The sequence below is a fragment of the Podarcis bocagei genome (assembly GCF_964188305.1).
Source record: "Podarcis bocagei genome assembly, chromosome: 17".
Taxonomy (NCBI): domain Eukaryota; kingdom Metazoa; phylum Chordata; class Lepidosauria; order Squamata; family Lacertidae; genus Podarcis; species Podarcis bocagei.
In genome coordinates, this window is record NC_138143.1 from 3,215,372 (window position 1) to 3,235,612 (window position 20,241).

The 20,241-nt window shown below is 47.9% G+C and overlaps 2 protein-coding genes across 7 annotated transcripts; one reads left to right on the forward strand and one right to left on the reverse strand.

The window, feature by feature from the left end:
• Positions 1–797: 797 nt before the first annotated feature.
• EMD (emerin) lies at positions 798–10,356 on the forward strand. Of its 6 annotated transcripts, XM_081175908.1 has the most exons (10): positions 816–902; positions 2,273–2,324; positions 2,987–3,076; positions 4,394–4,486; positions 4,577–4,657; positions 4,943–5,026; positions 5,630–5,710; positions 7,628–7,731; positions 7,859–7,911; positions 9,701–10,356. In XM_081175908.1, exons 3-10 carry the CDS (start codon positions 2,995–2,997, stop codon positions 9,954–9,956), a joined length of 834 nt encoding a protein of 277 aa, XP_081032034.1. In that variant the 5' UTR covers positions 816–902; positions 2,273–2,324; positions 2,987–2,994; the 3' UTR covers positions 9,957–10,356. The 6 variants fall into 6 exon arrangements, with proteins under 6 accessions (XP_081032030.1, XP_081032034.1, XP_081032031.1 ...); XM_081175904.1 differs by lacking the exon at positions 2,273–2,324 and having other exon boundaries at positions 798–909; XM_081175905.1 differs by lacking the exon at positions 2,273–2,324 and having other exon boundaries at positions 824–901; positions 2,985–3,076.
• On the reverse strand, positions 10,196–19,913 carry LOC308576519 (uncharacterized protein; the record flags this gene model as incomplete). Its single annotated transcript, XM_081175917.1, has 4 exons — positions 10,196–11,015; positions 11,165–11,303; positions 18,852–18,984; positions 19,802–19,913. The coding sequence occupies 4 exons, from the start codon at positions 19,911–19,913 to the stop codon at positions 10,734–10,736; spliced, it is 666 nt and encodes a 221-aa protein (XP_081032043.1). The 3' UTR covers positions 10,196–10,733.
• Between the last annotated feature and the right edge of the window lie 328 nt (positions 19,914–20,241).

Genomic DNA, 20,241 nt, shown 5'->3' on the forward strand with positions numbered 1-20,241 from the left:
GTCTAGGACCCTCATACCTATGGGACGGCCTCTCCTGGTATGCCCCACAGAGGAACCTACGGTCTGCAAATAAAAACATCCTCAAGGTCCCAGGCCACAGAGAGGTTAGGCTGGCCTCAACTAGAGCCAGGGCCTTTTCGGCTGCGGCTCCAGTCTGGTGGAACGCTCTGTCACAAGAGACTAGGGCCCTGCGGGACTTGACATCTTTCCGCAGGGCCTGCAAGACAGAGTTGTCCCACCAGGCCTTTGGCCAGGGCACAGCCTGACTCCCTTCTTCGGCAATCCTCGCGGAGCCCTGGCCCAATGGTTGCCAGTGGCTTGATTTGAATTAATTTTATAATGAATGATTTTAGAGTGTTGTTTGTGCTGTACTTTTGTACTGTTTTATTGTTGTTAGCCGCCCTGAGCCCGGCTTGGGCTGGGGAGGGCGGGATATAAATAATAATAATAATAATAATAATAATAATAATAATAATAATAATATTTATTATTATTATTATTATTATTATTATTATTATTATTATTATTATTATTATTATTATTATTATTATTATCCCCCAAACTGCGCTGCAGTAAATCAGGCCAGAGTCCCGCTTGCCCCCCGCTTGGCCAAGGCGAGGAGAGACTCCCCAGCCTCCCCGCCAAGATCCCCGGGGCCTCCGGCTTCGTGCGCCCCGCTGCAGACAAGCGGGTCCAGCTCCCGAGGGCCGGGAGGCGGCGGGCGGGCGGGCGGCCTCTCCATCGTCGGGCCCACAGCTGCCTGCGCGAGCTGGCAAGCGGCCCGAGGGAAGGGCCCGCCCCGGAGCCGGGCGGGGTCCGAGGAGCAGGGCGGCGAGATCCCGCCTGAGTCACTCGGCGATGGTGCCCGGCCCAGCGCGCCCGTAGCAGCAGCAGCAGCAGCAGCAGCAGGTAGGGCGCGGCGCCCGCTTCGCCTTCCTCGCGTCTTTCCCTCGGGCGGCTTCCCCCTCGCCGCCCGCCCGCCCGCCCGCCGAGCGCCCTTGGGCCGGCCGTGGCCGGATTCGGCGGCTGCCCGGGCGGGCGTGGCCTTTCTCCCGAGGAGGCTCGCTGCTGCAGCCAGGCGGGCGAAGCGCGGAGAGCGAGGGGCGCCGAGACCGAGCTGGGGCGCCGGGAGCCAGAGCGCGAGAGGGGCTGGGGCGGAAGGCTGGGCAGCGCCGAGGCCGAGCGGGGCCTCTCGCTCGCTCGCCGCCCTGCCGGGATGGAGCACGTGGGGCGCGGCCGGTGCCGCGCTCCCTCCCCGCTCCGAGGGCTCTTCGCCGCGGGGCGTCGCGGCCGCCGCCCGCCCGTCCGCCCGCCCGCTCCCGAGCCGCGTCGCCCCAGGCCGTGCCGCCGTCGGCTTGGCCGCCTCGGCCCCGCGGCCTTGACTTTGGGGAACTGGGCCGCGGTCGCTTGACGCTCCTCCCTCGGCCTTGGGATGCTCCGGGCGCTGCTCGGGACGGGAGCCCCGACGGGCCTCTTTCCTGGGCGCGATACCCGAGTTCCGCGGCCCTTTGGCGGCGCCTCGCCCTCGCCTCCCCCGGCTTTGCCAGGCTGCCCTTCTGGAGAAAGACCGCGCACCTGCCCGCCTCCGTCTCCGCCGGCTCTTCCTGCTGAACTGCCTCCCCATTCCGGGGCGAACATGTGCAGTTGGAGGAGTTCAGGGCTTTGCCTGCATGGAGCTCATTCTGCTCCAAATTTATGTAGTCTGGATTGATACGGCAAATATTCTCTTGTGTTACCTTCCCCACCTTCAACTGCTCCCGTTTTTTAAAAGAGGGGGCCATTCATATTGTACCTTATTCAGTACCAAAAGTTTAAAATCACTTAAAATGGTTACGTATTTTAAAAAGAAACTTGTAATATTTGTACAATTTCCACTATTATGTATAAAATGTGTATCAAACACCCAGGCGGCCAGCTGGAAGTAGGCTTCTGGGGCCCAGGCCTCCTTTCCTGCCTGGAGAGATGGACAAGGGGCCAGGGGACACATCCACCTGTCCAGTACCAGGCAAACAGGAGAATTGAATCTGGCATCCACTTCCACATACTTTGAATTTTTGCAGAAACATTTAGGAAAAAATATTTTTATATGTTTCTATAGCATTTAAAATTAGCAGGGCTTAGAAATGTGTGTGGGTGTTTGTATATGTACACGTGTTTGTGAAATCTGAATCTGGATATTTTCCCAGTTCAGTTTTTTAAAAGAAAAATAATAATTGAAAATCACATATTTAGTATTAAATCCATCTGGATGTGCCTGAAATGTATTCGATCTGCAGCCAATTCTACAAGAGCAGGAGGAGGTCAGTCCCCTTTCTCACCACCTGGTGAGTAGTTGGGAAATTACATGCCCTTTCTATAGACTTTGGCAACTGTTCATTTGCAAGGTCAATAAACTGCTTTTGCTTCAAATCACATTGCCCTGCCCTGCCCAACCCATTAGCAATCAATCGCTTGTAAGTGTTAAGAGCTCTTGCTGAGGCAGTGCTGCCTTTGGGGCCTGTCTCACCTCTCTTGGGACAGTGGAGAAAAAAAGCACTTAATTTTCCATAGTTTCCCGTGTCACATTCCCCTCACAATCCCTTTTATTGGATACTGGATGCACAGAGCAATCCTAGGAATGTTTACTAGTAAGTCCCATTGAGTTCCATGGAAGTTAATTCTCTGTGAACTGTGTTTAGGATTGCAGACTATTTTTGTTTCCCTGCCTTAGTTCATTCTTATGTAGTTGGTTTTGTGAGTGCCTGACTTCGTTTTGCCCACTTCACTGAAATCATCCCCACTTATGAAACAGTTCTTTGTGCGGGACCTGTCACAATCTCATTTGTTACCAGCTTGCATTTTGTTTCAGGGTGAATTGTTTTAATTGCTGGTGTAGTCTTTAAAAAATATATTTATATCTATTTATTTCCTCTTAAAATCATGGCATGAGGAGTACTGTGTGTAACTCTCCCTTCATGCTCCCCCAACCCCATTCTGTATTTTCTAGGTAGCACCATGGAGGCGTATGAAGGTTTGACAGATAAAGAGCTTATTGCCCGTTTGAAGAAATACAGCATCCCACACGGGCCTCTTGTTGGTATGGACTCCAGCACTACACCTGTCTCTCTCAGGGGAATGAAATAGATTTGCAATTGGAGCTTAGAAAGGGAAAACTCAGTAAGCCAGGCCTACAGCTTACATATAAAGTGTAAACAGGGGAATCTGTTAGAGTGGACAGATGTAAAAGAGAATTGGACTGAGCAGACAATAGTAAAGAATGGTAAAGAAGGTGGATTCTGCATGTGCTGTTGTGGGAAATGAGAGACAGATGCCAGGGCTTGTCCACCTGGGAAAGTAACCCATCTAGGAGAAGGAAATCTCTGATCCTAAACCTCCACTGCCTTGTGGGACATCTTCAGGAGAAGAAAAGGCTAAAGGATAAATCCTAAACCAATCTGGAGTAGAGTCCCGAAGACGGTTGGATGGCACCTTGTATGGCCTCCTTCTGGCAACTCCTGCAGCCAAGCTGGTGCCAAACATATTGTTCCGCTTTCCTTTGGGACTGGGCAGGTTTGCACCCCAGGTTTGCTGCTAACACACCAATTGTCTTCTCCCCACCCCCCTTTTAGGCGCAGCCCATTGTCTCTCAAGATAGATGCCAACAAGGGGAGGGGTTTTCAGCTTTACGGACTGAAATTCCCTCTTGTATGCTGAATTTGTAAAGATGTAGTAGCCCAGTCTTGTCTTGGATCAGGCCACCCAGGGCTTTTTTTTCAGCTGGAACTTGCCGGAACTCAGTTGCGGCACCTCTCATGTGGGCGCCATTGCCATTATAAGAGAACAAGGTTCCAACACCTTTTTTTCTAGAAAAAAAGCCACCCAAAAGCCTGCCTTCTACATAGCAGAAGGGAACAGTGGGTAAGGGAAGGTGGATCCTTCCTGTCACACACCATCCTGTCCAGCTCTTAATTCTGAGTATGGCTAGGTTGGAGAGAGAGGTGTCTGGAAAAATGGAGCGTAGGATGGGGAGAATTCACCATGTCCTCCTTTTAAAAATCAATAATCACCAGCCCCTGCTTTCAAGGGGACTAAGAAAAGCAGCCACAAAGAACAAATGTGGGAGCCTTTATCTTGCCTGGTTTGTCCCTTAACATTAGAAGATAGAATGGAGAGAGAAGAAAGCTGCCAAAGTGGATAATTGTTTTGAAAAAACCTTGTTGGTTAACTGAAGTATTTGCATGCCATCAATATTGCCGTGATCCTCAAGCAGCAGAGGGTGTGTGGAAAAGGCTGGAAGGTCAGGTGGGCTTTTGAAGTGTGCAGCTGTTTGAAAGAGGCAGGAGTGAGAGTCTTGTGGGAGCAGTAAACTTTTGTCATCTAGGAGTTAACCTCCAGCTTGGATTCTGTCCTTCAGGATCAACCCGGAAACTTTATGAAAAGAAAGTCTATGAATATGAGACTGAGCGCAGAAAGCGTCCTTCACCTGGAAAAGGATCACTGTCCACAGGTGAGAATAATTGGGGAGGAACAGGGAAAGGTACCCCTGTCAGACACTTGTCCTAATGCCCCTCCTTCCCATGTGTTTTTACAAACGTAGAGCCATCCACCAGCGAAAGCTACATCCGAGAGACCTTTGTGAGTCCTCAGAGCAGGCCAAACCTCAACTATGGGCGAGAAGGTGAGACGTTTTAGAAATAACTCCTGAATTCCCAGTAAAACAGAAAGCCGGTTTGTAGGGAGGAATTTAGGGACCATTAGAGCATCAACCTAGGAGATGTGGGGAGCAAAAAGGGTAGCTTTGTCAGGGTGGAATATCATCATCACTAAGGGGATCATCTCTTCAGGGGAGATCAGGGCAGGGCGGCATAGCCTGGGTGTGTTGTCAGTCTTCTAGTACTTTTGGGGAACAAAGGACAACTGCTGCCACCAAACCAAACTCTCCAATTCATTTTGCCCCTCCCAGCTCTTGGCTCTACAAGGACTTACGTAACAGAAAACTATGACTCTCCAGGATCCAAGGAATACTATTCTGAGTATATAAATGAAGGTAGGGGGCTCCACTGGTCTCCACATTCAAGTCTTGCTTTCTGAAAATACAGTAATTAAAATTGATAAGCCAAACGGTTTATATTGTCTCAGCTTGGCTTCAGTATCTCATACATAGACTAAGATTAGTCATTTATTTCATTTCATAAAATTTATATACTACTTGATTATAAAAAGCCCCTCAAAGCGGTTTACAAAGTGAAATCCTATGAAAATTAATTTTAAGCTAGTCTAGGATCTCTTGTCCCAATGATTTGTTGATGGGACAAAGTGCAACTAAGTATCGCTGAATTTAGGTGAGCAGTTTTGATTTTGCAGTGTTCCGACAGTCTGGGTTAGCTGTGACAAGGAAGGCACGCCCTGTAAAAATCAACATTCTGCACCTCAAACTGATTAATCTACAATCCATATAATGTGAGTGCAGAAATACAGTGTGCTGAAGCCTATTCTGCTGCCTGCTGTTGCTGCCTGTCTCCCACTCTCCCCATTAACATTTCCCCACAGCCACAAAGCCTAGAAATCTCATTTTTAACAAAGCCATGAAATTTAATAGGAGAGGAAAACCCTTTTGCTAAATATCTCTCCCCACCCTGTCCTTCCCTAGATTCCAGTCCCACCAGGTCCTACCTGAGTGAAAATTACCGTTTGCCTCGTCATGAAGGACGCTCCACATATGCGACTGAAGGTAGGAAAGATGGGGGGCTAGAGAAACCAGCCATGTAGAATCAGAGCTGAAGCATAGGGGTGGGGAACCCTCTTTGCCCTGTCAGGCCAGATCCTTATCTGCCCCCACCTCCCACACGCCAACCATGACAGGTGGGTGGGACAACCCAGCTGTCAGTCACTTAACAGCATTTTGCCATTGGATGACTAAACAGATGGGCAGCTGGCAGAGGAGTGGGATAACCCAAGTCCCTTGCACAGCACTTCCCAAACATCCAGTAATTGTTGGGTGCTTGGGAAGTGCTGTGCAGGGGCTTTGCTAGTGCTATGGGGCTCACTTTCTGCAGGAGTTGGCTACCCCAGTAGTTTCCAACTTTTTCAGACCCAGGATCCACTTTTACCCATTGCATTTAGGGACCCATTTCTGATTTTTTTTTTACCATGTATTTATATGGTGGTAATTCTGCTGTTATTGTGACCCAACTACCAGCTGAAGACCAGAATGCTACATCATCTAGTGGGCTTGAATTCAGTCCATCAGCTGATACTATACTTAGCACTATACTCCATCTCAGGAAGGGGGAGCCTTTTTCAGGCTGCAGGCCACATTCCCTAACCGCCTGCTAGTGGTGGTTAAGGCCAATGCAACAGTGGGTGCAACCAGCACCTGACACACAGGCTCTCTCACTCCCCAGCAATTAGGCTTGGGTTTTGGGGTGTTTTTTTTAGCTTTTTAATCGCTGGCAGGGAGCAGGGTGACCCTTTTGAAGACTGCCGCTTCCCTTTCCAGCTGCAGTTCCCATGAAGATTGCAGAAATCTCTTTGAAGATTCCCCACCTTCGTTGCAGCAATTAATCTTTAATCCGGCCTCCACTTGAAGATCTTTTCCCAAGCCTAGTTGCTGCATGGAGTTTGACCAAATGGGAGGTTGCAGCACATAGGGAGGGTTAATCCTTCCTAGCTGTGATACACCTGTTAAGGAATTGAGCTTTACTGTCCTCAACTGTCTGCGTATCATATGGGAATGTATACGTTTGCTTCTAAGGCCCTAAACATCAAGAAAAAGGGACCTTTCACTGCTGATGTGATGAACTGCACGTTGCTCATCTGAGGGTTGGAGATTCCTGAAACATGTAAAGGGAAGGGTCTGTGATTGAAATGGGGAGCTTCTAAAAACAGATGGAACCAGGAGGGTCTTCAAATCAGGGAGGTCACACATGATATACAAAAGTTTGCTGAGCCTGGTAGGAAGCAGCAAAGGCCTCTGGGATCTCAGAATGATAAGAAGAAATGGGATTGCTGGGGATACAGGCAATGCAAGGGAAAAGGCTGCAACCCATAAATAGGGATTTTCCTGAGAACCTGGTGAGTTTTAGGGTCTGAATAGGTTAGGGATAGAGGGTTGCATTAATCCACTTTGGATTTAGGTTTGCTCCAAAGGGAATATTTTTAGTTTCTCTAATTTGGGGGAGTTGCATTTCTTTCATTGTGATATTTGCACATTCTAAATTCAATATGTCTCCATTTTAGTAAATTTATCTCTGGTTCATAAACCTGTGTGGTCTCAGCTTAATGTAAACACCTTGATGCCTATAGCAATAACTTCCGCTTCCTAAGGATGCAACAGAGAGACCCCAGGGAAATTATGGAGACTGTTTGATAAGGGGCAGCCTGGCAAATAATCTCTTATCTGGTGGCAACAAGAACCTCAAATGGGAGAAGGGTGGGTGCAAGCAGAGGGGGTACATTCTCTGTTGTGGCCAGGTCTCCCTTCCCCAGGTAGCACAGCACTCACGAGAGCTGGGATGTGGCTATCACAACCCCCCTGGAAAAATGCTGTTGCACTATTGGCTGGGGAGATCTCCTGGCCCGCCCTTCCCCATCCCTACTCTTGCCTATTCCATCTAATGGCTTTGTTTTTTGTCTTTGTTTCCCCCAGACTGGGATGCCAATTCTTCTAAGACGTCCACATCTTCCTACCAGAGTTACGTGTCATCATTGACCAGTGGAGCACGTCCAGAGGCACCAAGTGCCCGCCAACCAGTAGGTTGTTCCTCACCTTTGTGGCAAGAAGGAGGAAGCTACGCACGCTGGGCTTACATCCAATTCACCCAGGGAAGGGTCCCTTCATAGCTGCCCTGTGCTGATGGGCATCTGTCTGTCTTTTCAGATCGCAGAGCCGTATCCCTACAATTCTAGCCAGAAGGATGTCCCATCTGTGAGGTAAGCAGGGAGAATGCAGAGGCACCTGCAGGAAACAATCTTCCAGGCAGAGCTGGGGGTGCAGCGAGATGCTTGGCCCCTTGCTGAGGCAGATGTGGCCCATGCTGGATGGATGCTCAGTCTCAGTATTCCCCCCCCCCCTTCCTGGGTCTGGCACCACCTTCTAGCCAAGAGATGGCTTTCCTACAGGTTTAGGGCTCAAGCTTATTCTCAGGCTACTAAGGAGTTCTGGAACCTAAATTGGCTCTAGACATAAAATGAGGGGTGGTCACAGGACTGGCTAAATGTGGTGCTACCAAGTGCCTAGAGGTGAGGCTGCTGCCTCAGGCAGTGGATGCCAAGCCCTGTAATTAAGCCCTGTAATTGTCACCATCAGCATGAGAGCTGGGAGGGATCTTGGAGGCCATTCAGCCTAATTCCGGGCTCAGTGCAAGATCTGCAGTGCCAGAAGCAACTATAGCCATCGCTGGCAGGTGGCCATCTAGCCCCTGGCCACCCCAGTGAAGGAAAGGCCACTGGCTCTCGATGTAGCCCATTCCATGGTTAAACAACACTTTCCATTAGGAAGTTTCTCTTAATGGTTAGACCAAAATCTGCTTGCTTTCCATTTCCACCCATTGGTTCTAATCCTGTCTTCTGGAGCGACTGAGAACTAGTTATATAATGATAATAAAAGTTTAGCATCTGTGTGGTGCTTTCCGGAGTTTCAAAACCCTTTGCACATATTTATCTTCTGTATCCCTTACAACTGCTCTGTAAGGTAGCCAGAATGATTGTGGCCATATCACAGGGGATGGGTGGGTAGAGGGGAAAAGGGCTTGCTTTGGGCAGACATGATATTAGAATGAGGGATGTCTAGATTCATTGCTCAGGTGATAGAGCCACTGTGCTACACCAGTTCTCGGCAGGAAGGACCTTTGCAGAACAATTCACCAGGGTGTTCTCTTGTATGAGCTCCACTGAAACAAACTGGAGCTGGGAAACAGCATTACTGTGCTCTGAAGCGCTTCTTAATTTCACTGAGACTTAATCCATGGATAGTGCCTCATATTAATTTTTGCTTTTAGCAGTTGCCCAAATCTGTCCTTGCACGATGGTTTGCTGAAACACTGTTGTCTGTTTTGTCAATGCCACAGCAGGGCACTACCTAGGAAGAACAGCACTTGCTAATGCTTTCCAGTTCAACCTAGCCCTAGGGTGGCCTCTTGCATTCGCTATAGAAGGCTTCCCCACTGGCTGGGTACAAGGAAGGGGAGATGTGTAGAAGGAGCAGAAAGGAGACATACCCAGACTTGTGGCTTGAATTGCCAGCCACTTACAAATGTGAAAAGAGAGGGGTCATTGGCAGACATGGGGCCATTGCCCTTTGGAAAGTTGACGTATGCGGTGGGTACCATGACAATCTGTATTAGGGAGACTTTAATTTATGCAGTCTTGCATAAATTAGGTCCTGCCAACCTAGCAGTTCGAAAGCACCCCTAAGTGCAAATAGATAAATAGGGACCGCTTTATAGCGGGAAGGTAAACGGCGTTTCCGTGTGCTGCGCTGGTGCTGGCTCGCCAGAGCAGCTTCGTCACGCTGGCCACGTGACCCGGAAGTGTCTTCGGACAGCGCTGGCCCCCGGCCTCTTGAGCGAGATGAGCGCGCAACCCTAGAGTCGGTCACGACTGGCCCGTATGGGCAGGGGTACCTTTACCTTTAATTTATGCAGGGTGGGTGGGGCTCATGCTAAGCCCTAGTGGAAGGTGGCAGGAATGATCTCTCTCTACTCTGGAATTGCCTTTTCAGGGACAGCAGTTCCTACCAAAGCATCTTCTACCGGAAATCACCTGGCTTGTCCACTCTGGGGGTGGAGCCACGCCGTGCCATCCATCCCGAGCGCCAGACCCAAGCAGCAGAAGGGGCCACAGGGACAAAACGTTACCTGCCCTTGTGGCCCCAGCTCTTCCTCTTTGTGTTGCTGGCTGGCTTCTTGGCCTTCATCTACTTTTTCCTTCAGGGCGGTGCTGACGACAACCCTTTTGTGAAGTTTCTTCAGCAGTGAGGCCTCAGCTATGGGGGCACATTGTACACCTAGGCCGTCTCCTCAAAAAGAGCCTGGGATATCTCTCTCAGGCTGTCACTAAGTGCCTTTTTGTTTGTAACCCCCAAGTGGAGGGTAGAATAGAGGGGCTGAAAGATGGAGGTATCCTATCAACCTCCCCAAATCATGGCAGCTCCCCACCTCCCTTGTCAAACTTCAGCTAGCTTAATCTGGAGTATTTTTAATCTGCTATTTTTGTAACTTGTGCTTTATTAATTGGGCATGGGTGGCTATCTCACATGAGCGGGAAAGAGAAATGAGGGGATATATGTAGCTTATCAATAGCTTTTTCTTTAAACATGTGTGCAAACATGAAATATCCAATAAACCCCACGAAGGGTTTTGTTTTTGTATTTTTAAAGATTGTGTCTTTCATTTTTATCTCTATGTGGACAATTACTAATTCACCTTTTCCATTGTCACTGCTGCTGCTTATTCCCCCCTTCCCTCAGATGAAGTAGCAGGTCACTCTCTAAAACTGCAGGTAACAAGCAGCGAGACTTTCTGTTTAAGAGGGCTTTTATTATCTGACTGACAAGTGGTGTGGAGAAGTGGGATCCAGATCAGAGCAACCCCTTGCCCCCTTCCCTTTCAGGTTATTCCAGCTCTTGGGTGCAGTATAGGCCCCAACCATTTAGGACAAAGGCTGCTGTGGTGTTGCCTCTCCAGCTCTAGAGCAGAAGGGAGCCGTAATGTGTCTGCTCATATTAGTGACAAGTGTGGTGGGAGGCAGGAAGCTCATGTATTGGCAAGGGGAGCTGAGGAGAGACTCGAGCCCTTTAGGGAACCCTGAAGCTGTGGGGCTGGAGGCTTGGGGACCACAGATGAGCGTGTGGCTGAGATCCTGAAGGGCTGCCGATTGGTGAGATGAGGGCGCAGGAAGGGGCTGGATATTGGGGGAGGGGCTGCACGCAGAGGAGGGGGATCTCGTGGATAGTGTGTCCTTCGTAGGTTTTCCCGGACCTGGATGAACTCTGGTTGATTCCCAACCGTATCACCTGTTTCTTCCTGTTGCTGGTTCTGTAGACAAAAAAAAAACCCTGTTTCTCTGAGGTGCTTCTGAGTGACCCATAGAGAAGACACACACCCTGGCAGTGCTGGCAAGTGGCCTTTCAGGAGATGCAGGGAGCCACATCAAGACAGCCACAGCCACGTTCTCTGGGTGTTACCTGTTCCCGCCTTTGCTGCCGGCGCAGCAGCTCTTGCTCCAGGGACGGCTGCTCCACGCCACTTTCCACCCCGTCCCGGCGCCGGTTCCGGTGCTCCAGCACCTGCAGCAGCTCTGGCTTAGAACGAAGGCTCAGGCCTCTGAGAGGAGGGAAGTCAAAACAAGACAGCCGTAAATTGCCCCTTCCCACCCTCAGCAGCTCATTCCCTAATGTCTGTGGCAACCACCTGCCAACCTACTTTGCCTTCACTGAGCCAAGTAACAAATTCACGGCTTAAGCCAGTGCTACTGAATGAAGAGGGTGTAAGATGACTTCAACCGTCTAAGGATCCCTGTAAAGCTAACAGGGTTGTGTGTTAATGTTCCTAATCTACTCTCCACAACATTGGCCTGGAGTTGTTGCATTACTCTGGGCAACTCAGTAAATTACAAAGTACAAGTGTAACCCACACAGTTCTGGTGGGGAAGCCAAAGCAGGAACAGTTTGGCATAGTAAAACTACAGTATTTTATTTACAAACTGACTGTTCTCCCATTTTTAATGGCGTCAACACCTTCAGAAGCAGCCCGGCTCCCTTTGCCAAAAGGCAGAGAGTAAAAAGGATTTTAGATTTTCAGCAGCTTAGGCATCGATATATATAAAATACATTGGGCTTTTGTCTCAATGAAACTACAATTTCCAGGTTTCTTTGAAGAAAGTACAAAGGATAGTGTGATTTTTGTGCTTAAACCCTTGCCTGGTAGCCACAGGCAACAAGGCATCTCATTACAGGTGAGCGAGAAGATTTGAGTTTGCCCTTCAGTACACACAGAGAGATTTTGGGGGAATGTGGTGCTTTGGAATTCTTAGAAACAAACACTATCATGTGAGCACTACTGCAACCTAAATGTACTAAATATCCAATTTGGACTCTCTTCTCTTTAAGTCTTTCTGACCATGGGATCTCACCCAGTAGTTCCTTAAACTTACTAAAAGCACCCTTTTTAAAGTCCAGAGTGCATGTCCAACTATGCTATGGACTTTAAGAAGGCTGGTTTAAAAAATGGGAGTTTCTTAAAGGTGAAATAATGAAGACAATGGCAGATAAGTCTAACAATAAAGAAAAGTGAGAGGCACCTAAAGAAACCCGTGTGACTGCTTAAGGAGCTTAGAGGTGAGCTGAGGTTTAAGAAGGGCATGTACAGAAATGGAAGAAAGGGGAAATCACAGATGCGGTTGCAGGGAGGACAGGCAGGCCAAACCTCAGAATGAGATCTGGCTTGCAAGAGGTTAAAGATATCAAAAAGGTTTCTTCAGCTATGCTCAAAGCAAGTAGAAAAACAAGCAAGTAACAGGTCCTCTGCATGGAGGTGCTATTGGGAGCAGAGGCATAGCATGGGGGGGACCAGGGGGCTGTGGCTCCAGGCACACAATTTTGAGGGGGCACAATCAGGTGCCCCCATGACAGGCATGGAGCCCTGGCAGCTGAGGCTTGGCAGCGAGCAGATTGGTCTAGTGGGCAGAAGAAACATGGTTGATAAAGATAGATTACCAAGATGGCGTCGTTAGTGGAAGCATTGACTTGAGCTCCACATCAGTTGTGCGGTTCTTATTAGTTTTTATCAGCTTTTATCAGCCTCATTATTTTATCTACAACATTTGGCAGTTTTTCCTTAACTAATATATTCACAAAGCTTGAGTTAAAAGCTCAAGTTAAAAGTCTTAGAGAAAGTCCTGGAAAGTCTCAGAGAAAGCCTTAATTAGCTCCAGCTCGACTCAATCTACTAACTACTTATCAGCAGGAGTGGAGATTAATTGCTCTATTTTGGGAGGACACCGAGCTTTCTGATTTACAGCAGAAATTAGTAGCAACTGCATCTCCAGGAAAATGACTAGGAAAAAGAAGTGACCGGTCTCATCTCCACAAGTGAGCCCACAGCAGAAGTGCAAGCAGATAAACTGGATGATTTCATAAGAGCACAGAATTCAGAACCTACCACATCCAACAGAGCACATTCCCAGGTAGGTGGGGACACTTTAATGGGTGGAGATCACCCGGGGAGAATGCTGAGACGAGCGCCCATGAACTACTATCAGAGGGGGCACCGCTCTGTGTGGAACTACTCGCGGACCATTGTCTGCTGGCTGCCAGAACAGTGGAGGAAATCAACAGCAAATTAGAAAAGGCAACGTCTCTCTTGACTGAGTTGGTGCTTCTGGCGACCAGAAATAGCTCCCTCAATTCTAAAGACTCCCCATAGACACAAGATGATTCGCTGACATTGATTCCATCTTTGTAATGGGTAGAGCATTTTAAGGCAGTTTTCTTCAATGACTGTATTCCACCTGATAGTCAAGACCATACCACTTTTACTTTCGCAAATGAGTGGTCCCCTGTCTCCATCACTGAAGTTATAACTTTAATTGACCAGATGAAAGCAGGAAAGGCCTTGATGCTATTCCATCTGAATTGATCAAAGCCAAGCCAGAGCGGTGGGCTCCGATGCTAGAGGAACTATTCACTATGATAGATAGATCTGGTATCATACCTAACTCATGGCAGCAATCTATAATTGTCCCAATCTTTAAAAAGGGTGACAAAAAGCTGCCATCCAATTATCGGCCAATAAGTCTACTGTCAAACATCAGGAAATTGTATGCTAAACATCTGTTAAATAAACTAACTACTTGGCTTGATGAGAATAACATCATAGGTCCAGAGCAGGCAGGGTTCAGGTCAGGGAAATCTACTTTACACAACTGTTTGGTGTTATCTCATTTAGCCGCTAAATACACACAGCTTCAAAAAGAATGTCTTTATGTGGCCTTCCTTGATATCAAGGCTACTTTTGACAGTCGACGGGGCTGTTATGGTCCAAATTGGAGACAATTTACGCAAAGAACACCTGTCGCATAAGAACAACACCAGGGAATGTAATGACAGGTCCTGCCATTATAAATGGAGGAGTAAAGCAGGGCTGTGTACTCGCTCCCTCTCTTTTTAATATTTTTCTTAACAACCTCACTTCTTTACTAAAACAGGTGGATGCCCACAGCCCAAAACTTAATGCATCAAGCATTCCCATCCTTCTATACACTGATGATATGATTTTGCTTTCACGGAAAAGAATTGGCCTAAAACGTTTATTAAATTCCTGTATTGACTATCTGTCCAGAATGAAATTGTGCATGAACTTTGATAAAAGCAAAATAATGGCTTTTGGGAATTCATGCAAAAGCTATAGCTGGGTATTTGGTGGAAAACTCATCCAGCAGGTATTTAAATTCAACTACCTGGGAATCACATTCCTTCATAGGCTTCTATGGTCCTCGCACGGTGCAATGGCGGTGAGCCAGTAAGATGTCTATGCAGGCCACAATGCGTTTCTTTATAACAAGAGGTAATTCACATATCCCCTCTGCCCTCAAGGTCTCCAATGCCAAAGTTATAGCTCAGTTGCTCTACGGAATTCCAGTCTGGCGGCCAGGGTTTACCCAGCTGGTAGAACGAGCGCAGGCAGCTTTCCTTTTTAAGATTTTTGCTGTCCCACGTTGTGTACCGTATGCAGCCTTGTGTCTAGAGGGAGGTCAACACAAGGTAGAGACGGTAGCCTGGCAGTTTTCTTACATGCTGGTTAAACATCTGCCTCACAACAGATAAAGATCCTCTCCTTAGTGAAGTTTTGCTAGATCCCTTTCTTTCCCTGGGGCTACAATGGTTTAACATAAAGGTACAGCAACTTGGGCTGTCAGTGGAATCTTTACGATCGATGTCCCCACCATCTGCCAAGGCTATAATAAAAACTAGGTTGTGGGACAATGAATGCCAGGAACTAACAGCAGCAGCAGCAGCGAAAATATGTTCCTCTCTTAACTTTCAGCTTTCTTGGGCATATGAAATTAACCACAATTATCTTGAATTTTTGCTTAATCCTCAAGAAAGAAGGGCATTTTCGCTGGCCTTCCTATGGGAAGGTTCTCGGGAATGGTGGAAGGAGAAAGAATTTGCCCATGTGAAGACCATCAGGTGGAAACTCTTACACATATGGTTCTTGTTGCAGATAGGTAGCCGTGTTGGTCTGCCATAGTCAAAATAAAAAAAATCATTCCAGTAGCACCTTAAAGACCAACTAAGTTAGTTCTTGGTATGAGCTTTCGTGTGCATGCACACTTCTTCAGATACACTGAAACAGAAGTTGCCAGATCCTTCTAAGATCCATGCTTACTTAGTTGGTCTTTAAGGTGCTACTGGAAGGAATTTTTTTATTTTGACATATGGTTCTTAAATGTAAACTATATGTTGATCTCTGCCAGCAGTTCCTAGATCTACTCTGCATCCCCAAATGGAAACCAGAGTTAGAGGTCATACATTTTCTATTATTGGGGAATAATCAGGAGCTCACCAAGTTAGTGGCTAAATATCTTTATCTGTTTTTTTGTCATTGAACACATTGTAGACGTCTGATCTCCCTGGAGACCTAGAGATGTAATGTTAGCCTGCTTTGCCTCTTTCATTTGACTAATGTTTTGTGTCACTGGGAAGGTGGGAATTCTGTATTGATTTGCTATGGATGTTTGTATGTGATGCCAATAAAAGGTTTGATGATGATGATAGTAGATAAATCACTTTGATAAATTATAGGGTAAATCAAGGGGAATAAAAATTATGGGGACAGAATAATGAGATTTTGGCTGATTAACATTCTATCATTTTTTAAATGTGTTTGTTGGAGAACTGGTTATTTGTTTTTTTTTTTTTGTTTTATCATCTATTTTGTGTTCTTATTTTGTATTTTTATATTATGAACCACCCTCAGATCTTGCGATGAAGGGTGGTATACAAATTTAATCAGTACTCTTTTTTTAGAAAAGAAATTATGAAAACAACACAATAATACATTGCATATATTATGAGAAAGTGCATGCAAAAATGTGTACATTAGGCAAAATTGGACATAAAAGTTGTTTATTAGGATAAATTCACACTAAAATGTTGAAGGAATTTTCATGAGGATTTATTTTGTTTTATTTTACTTGAAAATTTCTGAAGACATGTGGATGACTGAATGTAAGGTCAGAAGAATGTGAGACCAGAAATGGACAGATTCCTCCATCTCCCTCACTGCCTGCCCCCAATTGCTTTGAGGAGCAATTTCTCCATTATCAGAGTTGGCTTGAGGGAGTGGTGGGCTTTGCTCCCCTCGTCCACATGCTCTTTCTGTGGGCAGAGCAGAGCCCCCACCCCTGCTGCCGACACCTGCAAAGCTGCCCTGTCCTGGCCCCAGAAGTAGGCCAGTGAGCAGGGCCAGGAAAAGCAGCTCCCGGGTGACGCTCGGCTTGGCTGGAGGCCAGCAGAGGAAGGAAAGGCGACACCTGCCAGCCTCTTGGGCTGGGGATGTGAATCAGGTTACAAAGAGAATCCTGAGCAGAAGGATGGCGATCACTCAGGTAGGTGGGTGGAAGAGAACAGTGCCACAGTTTTCTCCAGCTTGGCAGTGGGCATGAACTGTGCAGCAAGAGTGGGGCAGCACATTCAGAGCTGGCATTATCATCAGGGACAGGGTGGTGCGGGGGCTCGAATGCCAGACCAAGACACAGGAGGCCACAATCCGCACCAGGGCATGGAGTTCACTGGGTGACCTTGCGCCCGTCCCTGTCTCTCGCCCTAACCTGCCTCACGGGATCGTTATGAGGATAAAACGGGGAGGGAAAGCCATGTATGCTACCTTGAGCTTCTTGGAGGAAAGGTGGAATATTAAAGTAATAAACAAAAATTATTATCAAGTGGAGCTCTCTCTCTGTGTAGACACAATATTTTATCTGTGTCCGTTCCCACTTAGTTCTCTCACATAAACACATTCATGAGAGAATGTGACAGGAATTATGTAGATGTATGTATATAATTATTTACTCACATTTACACTATTCACACATAGGGTAACAATTAACACATATTTCCACAATGCTGTTGATTCCTGCCTCTGCTAAACTTCTTCCCATCCTACCAGAATTACTTACACACACAAAGAAAAAGGCAAAAATGTAAAAGCAAACAGAAGAACCAGAACCTAGTAATGGACGTGCATGTGAGCATCAGTAAGATAGCAGGGAAAATAAACATTAGACTCTCCATAACTCTTTGGTTACTGAGTCAGGCTGCAATTCTATACCCACTTATCAGAGAGAAAAGCCCCTTTGAACTCAATGGGGCTTAACTTCTGGGTAGATTGGTATAGGATTTTGCTTTTAAACTAGTATTATTATTAAAAAATAATAATCCAGATACCCTAAAATATTATGTGGGGGAATCAGCCCCTTTTAATAATCAAAAGCACAGCCCACATTCCATGCAGCCATCCATTAATTGCTAGAAGGAGTAAAAGAGTTTCCCCTGGCATTAGAATCCTAAAAGTGGAGCTGGAAGGGACCTTAAGGCTAATCTAGTCCAGCCCCAGGGAATGCAGGAATCTTTTGCCCAGTGTGGGGCTCGAACCCACAACCCTGAGATTTAAAGTCTCGTGCTCTACCAACATGCTTGAGTGGAACCTGTTCTGCTGTGTTACTGAGTAGCTCAAGAGGACCCTCAAAAAGTGGGTAAATATTTGGAAAAACAGAGGACTGTGGTCCATCATACTAAGGCCCTCTAGCACTTATGGTTGGAGTCTGTTCCCACCCTCCGCCCCCCAATTCTGTCACAAAGAAAACAGCCTGCTTCTAGGGTGTTACACCTCCAACGTAATTTAAATAAAGTCCACTTAGATATTGTTTATTGCTACAATAAACCACCCACAACTTCTCCTTTAACTTTACATGGTGAGAGAGAAGCTGTCACCGTCCTAAATAACAAATATGCAAATATGCTTGGTATGGACTAACACAGCACCCACTTCGTTAGGGCCATTACCCCATGAGCTGCAAGCCCAAAATTGGGTACACTCTCCTCATTCCTAGAAAAATATTTTTTTTTATGTTTCTCTCTCAAAATGGGAAACATGAATACAGTGTGCACAAACTGTTACAGCAGTTTCACATAAGGCAAGGAGGTGAAGTATCATTGTTTGAGTTAATACCTCAACACATTTCTCTCACGGATAGATAAACTAGGGTGATAGCTGTGAAGCTTCAGAATACTTTTTCTCACAAGTTTACATATACATAGGAAATATTATTCATAACAGAGGCCAGCACTTCAACCCAGAATAAACTAGGACAGTTTTATTGTATGTGTATAACTCTGTTTGCAGAATGCTGTCCAAATTTACTTTTATTTATTTTTAAAGTCATGAAATGGCATAGAGAAAGGGGAGAGGGGGAGGCACTGGTGTTGCCCATCGCTAACAAAGCCACAGGTGTTCCTGATACCTCCACAAAGTGGGTCTAGATGGCAAAAACCATTGCAGTAGGCAGACCAGCAGTGGAGGCAGGGAAGGGGAGGAGAGAGCCACTTTCTGAGCAAGAAGATACTGTGTTTGGAGTGCTGGAAAATGGATTTCCTTGATAAAGGATCTCTGGCTTCCTCTCAACAAGCTATACATTTAACGTTGCAAGAAAGAAACACAGTCACCTGGAAAGGCCTTAAGAGGGATTGGAACAAAGCTGAAAGAACCCAGAGGTGTGGGTTGTTCTGCCCAGCAACCAGCACAGACCCACTGGAAAGACACGCAAGAAACCCGAAAGAGCGAGAGCAGGCCGGGAGCTTCTAGCCATACTTGCGATGGGTGAACAATAGCTCTCGATGCAGCTGCTGCTGGTTCCGAGGGCCTTTGGCAGGGCTTGTGGCCCGCGAAGAGGCGGCAGGCTGGCCCTCAGCACCCTTGGCTGGGGTTTCTGAACGTGCAGCAGCTGGAAGGAGCAGAGAAGAAGAAGAAGAGGATTAATGCCTCGCGGCGGGAGGGGGAGGCCGGCTGCAACTCCTGCTGGAACATAGCTGTCAACCTTCCCTTTTTTGCGGGAAATTCCCTGATTCCAGCGCCGTTTCCCGCTGCTTCCCGGATTGTTAGATATCCCTGGACTGTCCCCGGGACAGGGGAGGCTGCTGATCCCTTCTTTTCCAATCCGAAAGTCGACAGCTATGTTCTGGAAAGGGGCCTTCTTCCCCCGCCTGCTCAGGTCCCGGGGTCCCCTTCTGGGGGCCTGGGGGGTCCAGGTGAAATCCTAAGGAGGGAGAGGAACCGGGGCTCGGTGCAAGGAGCTGGAGAAGGATTAGGGCAACTTTGCCCCATCCTCAAATTCCTTTCCCAATCTTCAGCCGCGTTGGTTTTAGATTAGGGCTTGTCAGTTCAATTCAATATTTTTAGGTGATTAATCCTCTGTCCTTTCCCCGACCACTCTCTCGACTGTGGTGTCTTTTTGAACAGTTAGAAAGGACGGGCGCGCTGCTTCTTTCATTTCCTATTTCAGCAGCACACCAGAAACATAAAAAGGAAAATAATCAAGCGTGTCTTTAGCATTCACCAACTAACGGATCTGGAGGCGGGTGATTGCGGCTTCTTCCTCCCAGGAGAGTTGAAGAGAGTGTGAAATAAAAGGAACAGGCCCGTCCTACTTTCACTTCTGCTAATGAGTTTTCCCATTTCCCCCGAGGAAGCCCCGCGACCTTCCGTGAGCTCGGGATGCGCGGCTTCCGCGCGGAGCTGCTCTCTCGCCCGCCGCCCCTCACCTGCTGCCTCCAGGCGCCGGATCCAGTTGCCCGCCGTGTCCCGCTGCCAGCTCACGCCGCCGACCCCTCGCCGCTCCCCGGCCCGGAGGCCGCCTGGCCCAGCCGCCGCCATCCGCCCGCCCGCGGCCAATGCGCCGCTCGCTCCCCGGCCGGCCGCCGGCTGGCCGCTCTGCGCGCGCCCGCGCAGGGAAACTGGATCTCGCGCTCCGGCCCTCGCCCCCCTCGGCGGCTCCAGGCTCGCCCCATTCAGGGTCGGGGCATCGGGCGCCACCCCGGGGAGAGAGCCGGGCAGCCGGCCAGGAAACCCCCCACCCGCCGCCCCTTTCTCCAGCCCGGCAGGCACCAGGTTGGCGCAGAGACCTCGGCCCGGGCGAGCAGCAAAGGAGACTGGGGAAACCAATGGAAACCAAGAACTAAGAAAAGGAGTTTCAGTAAGCAAA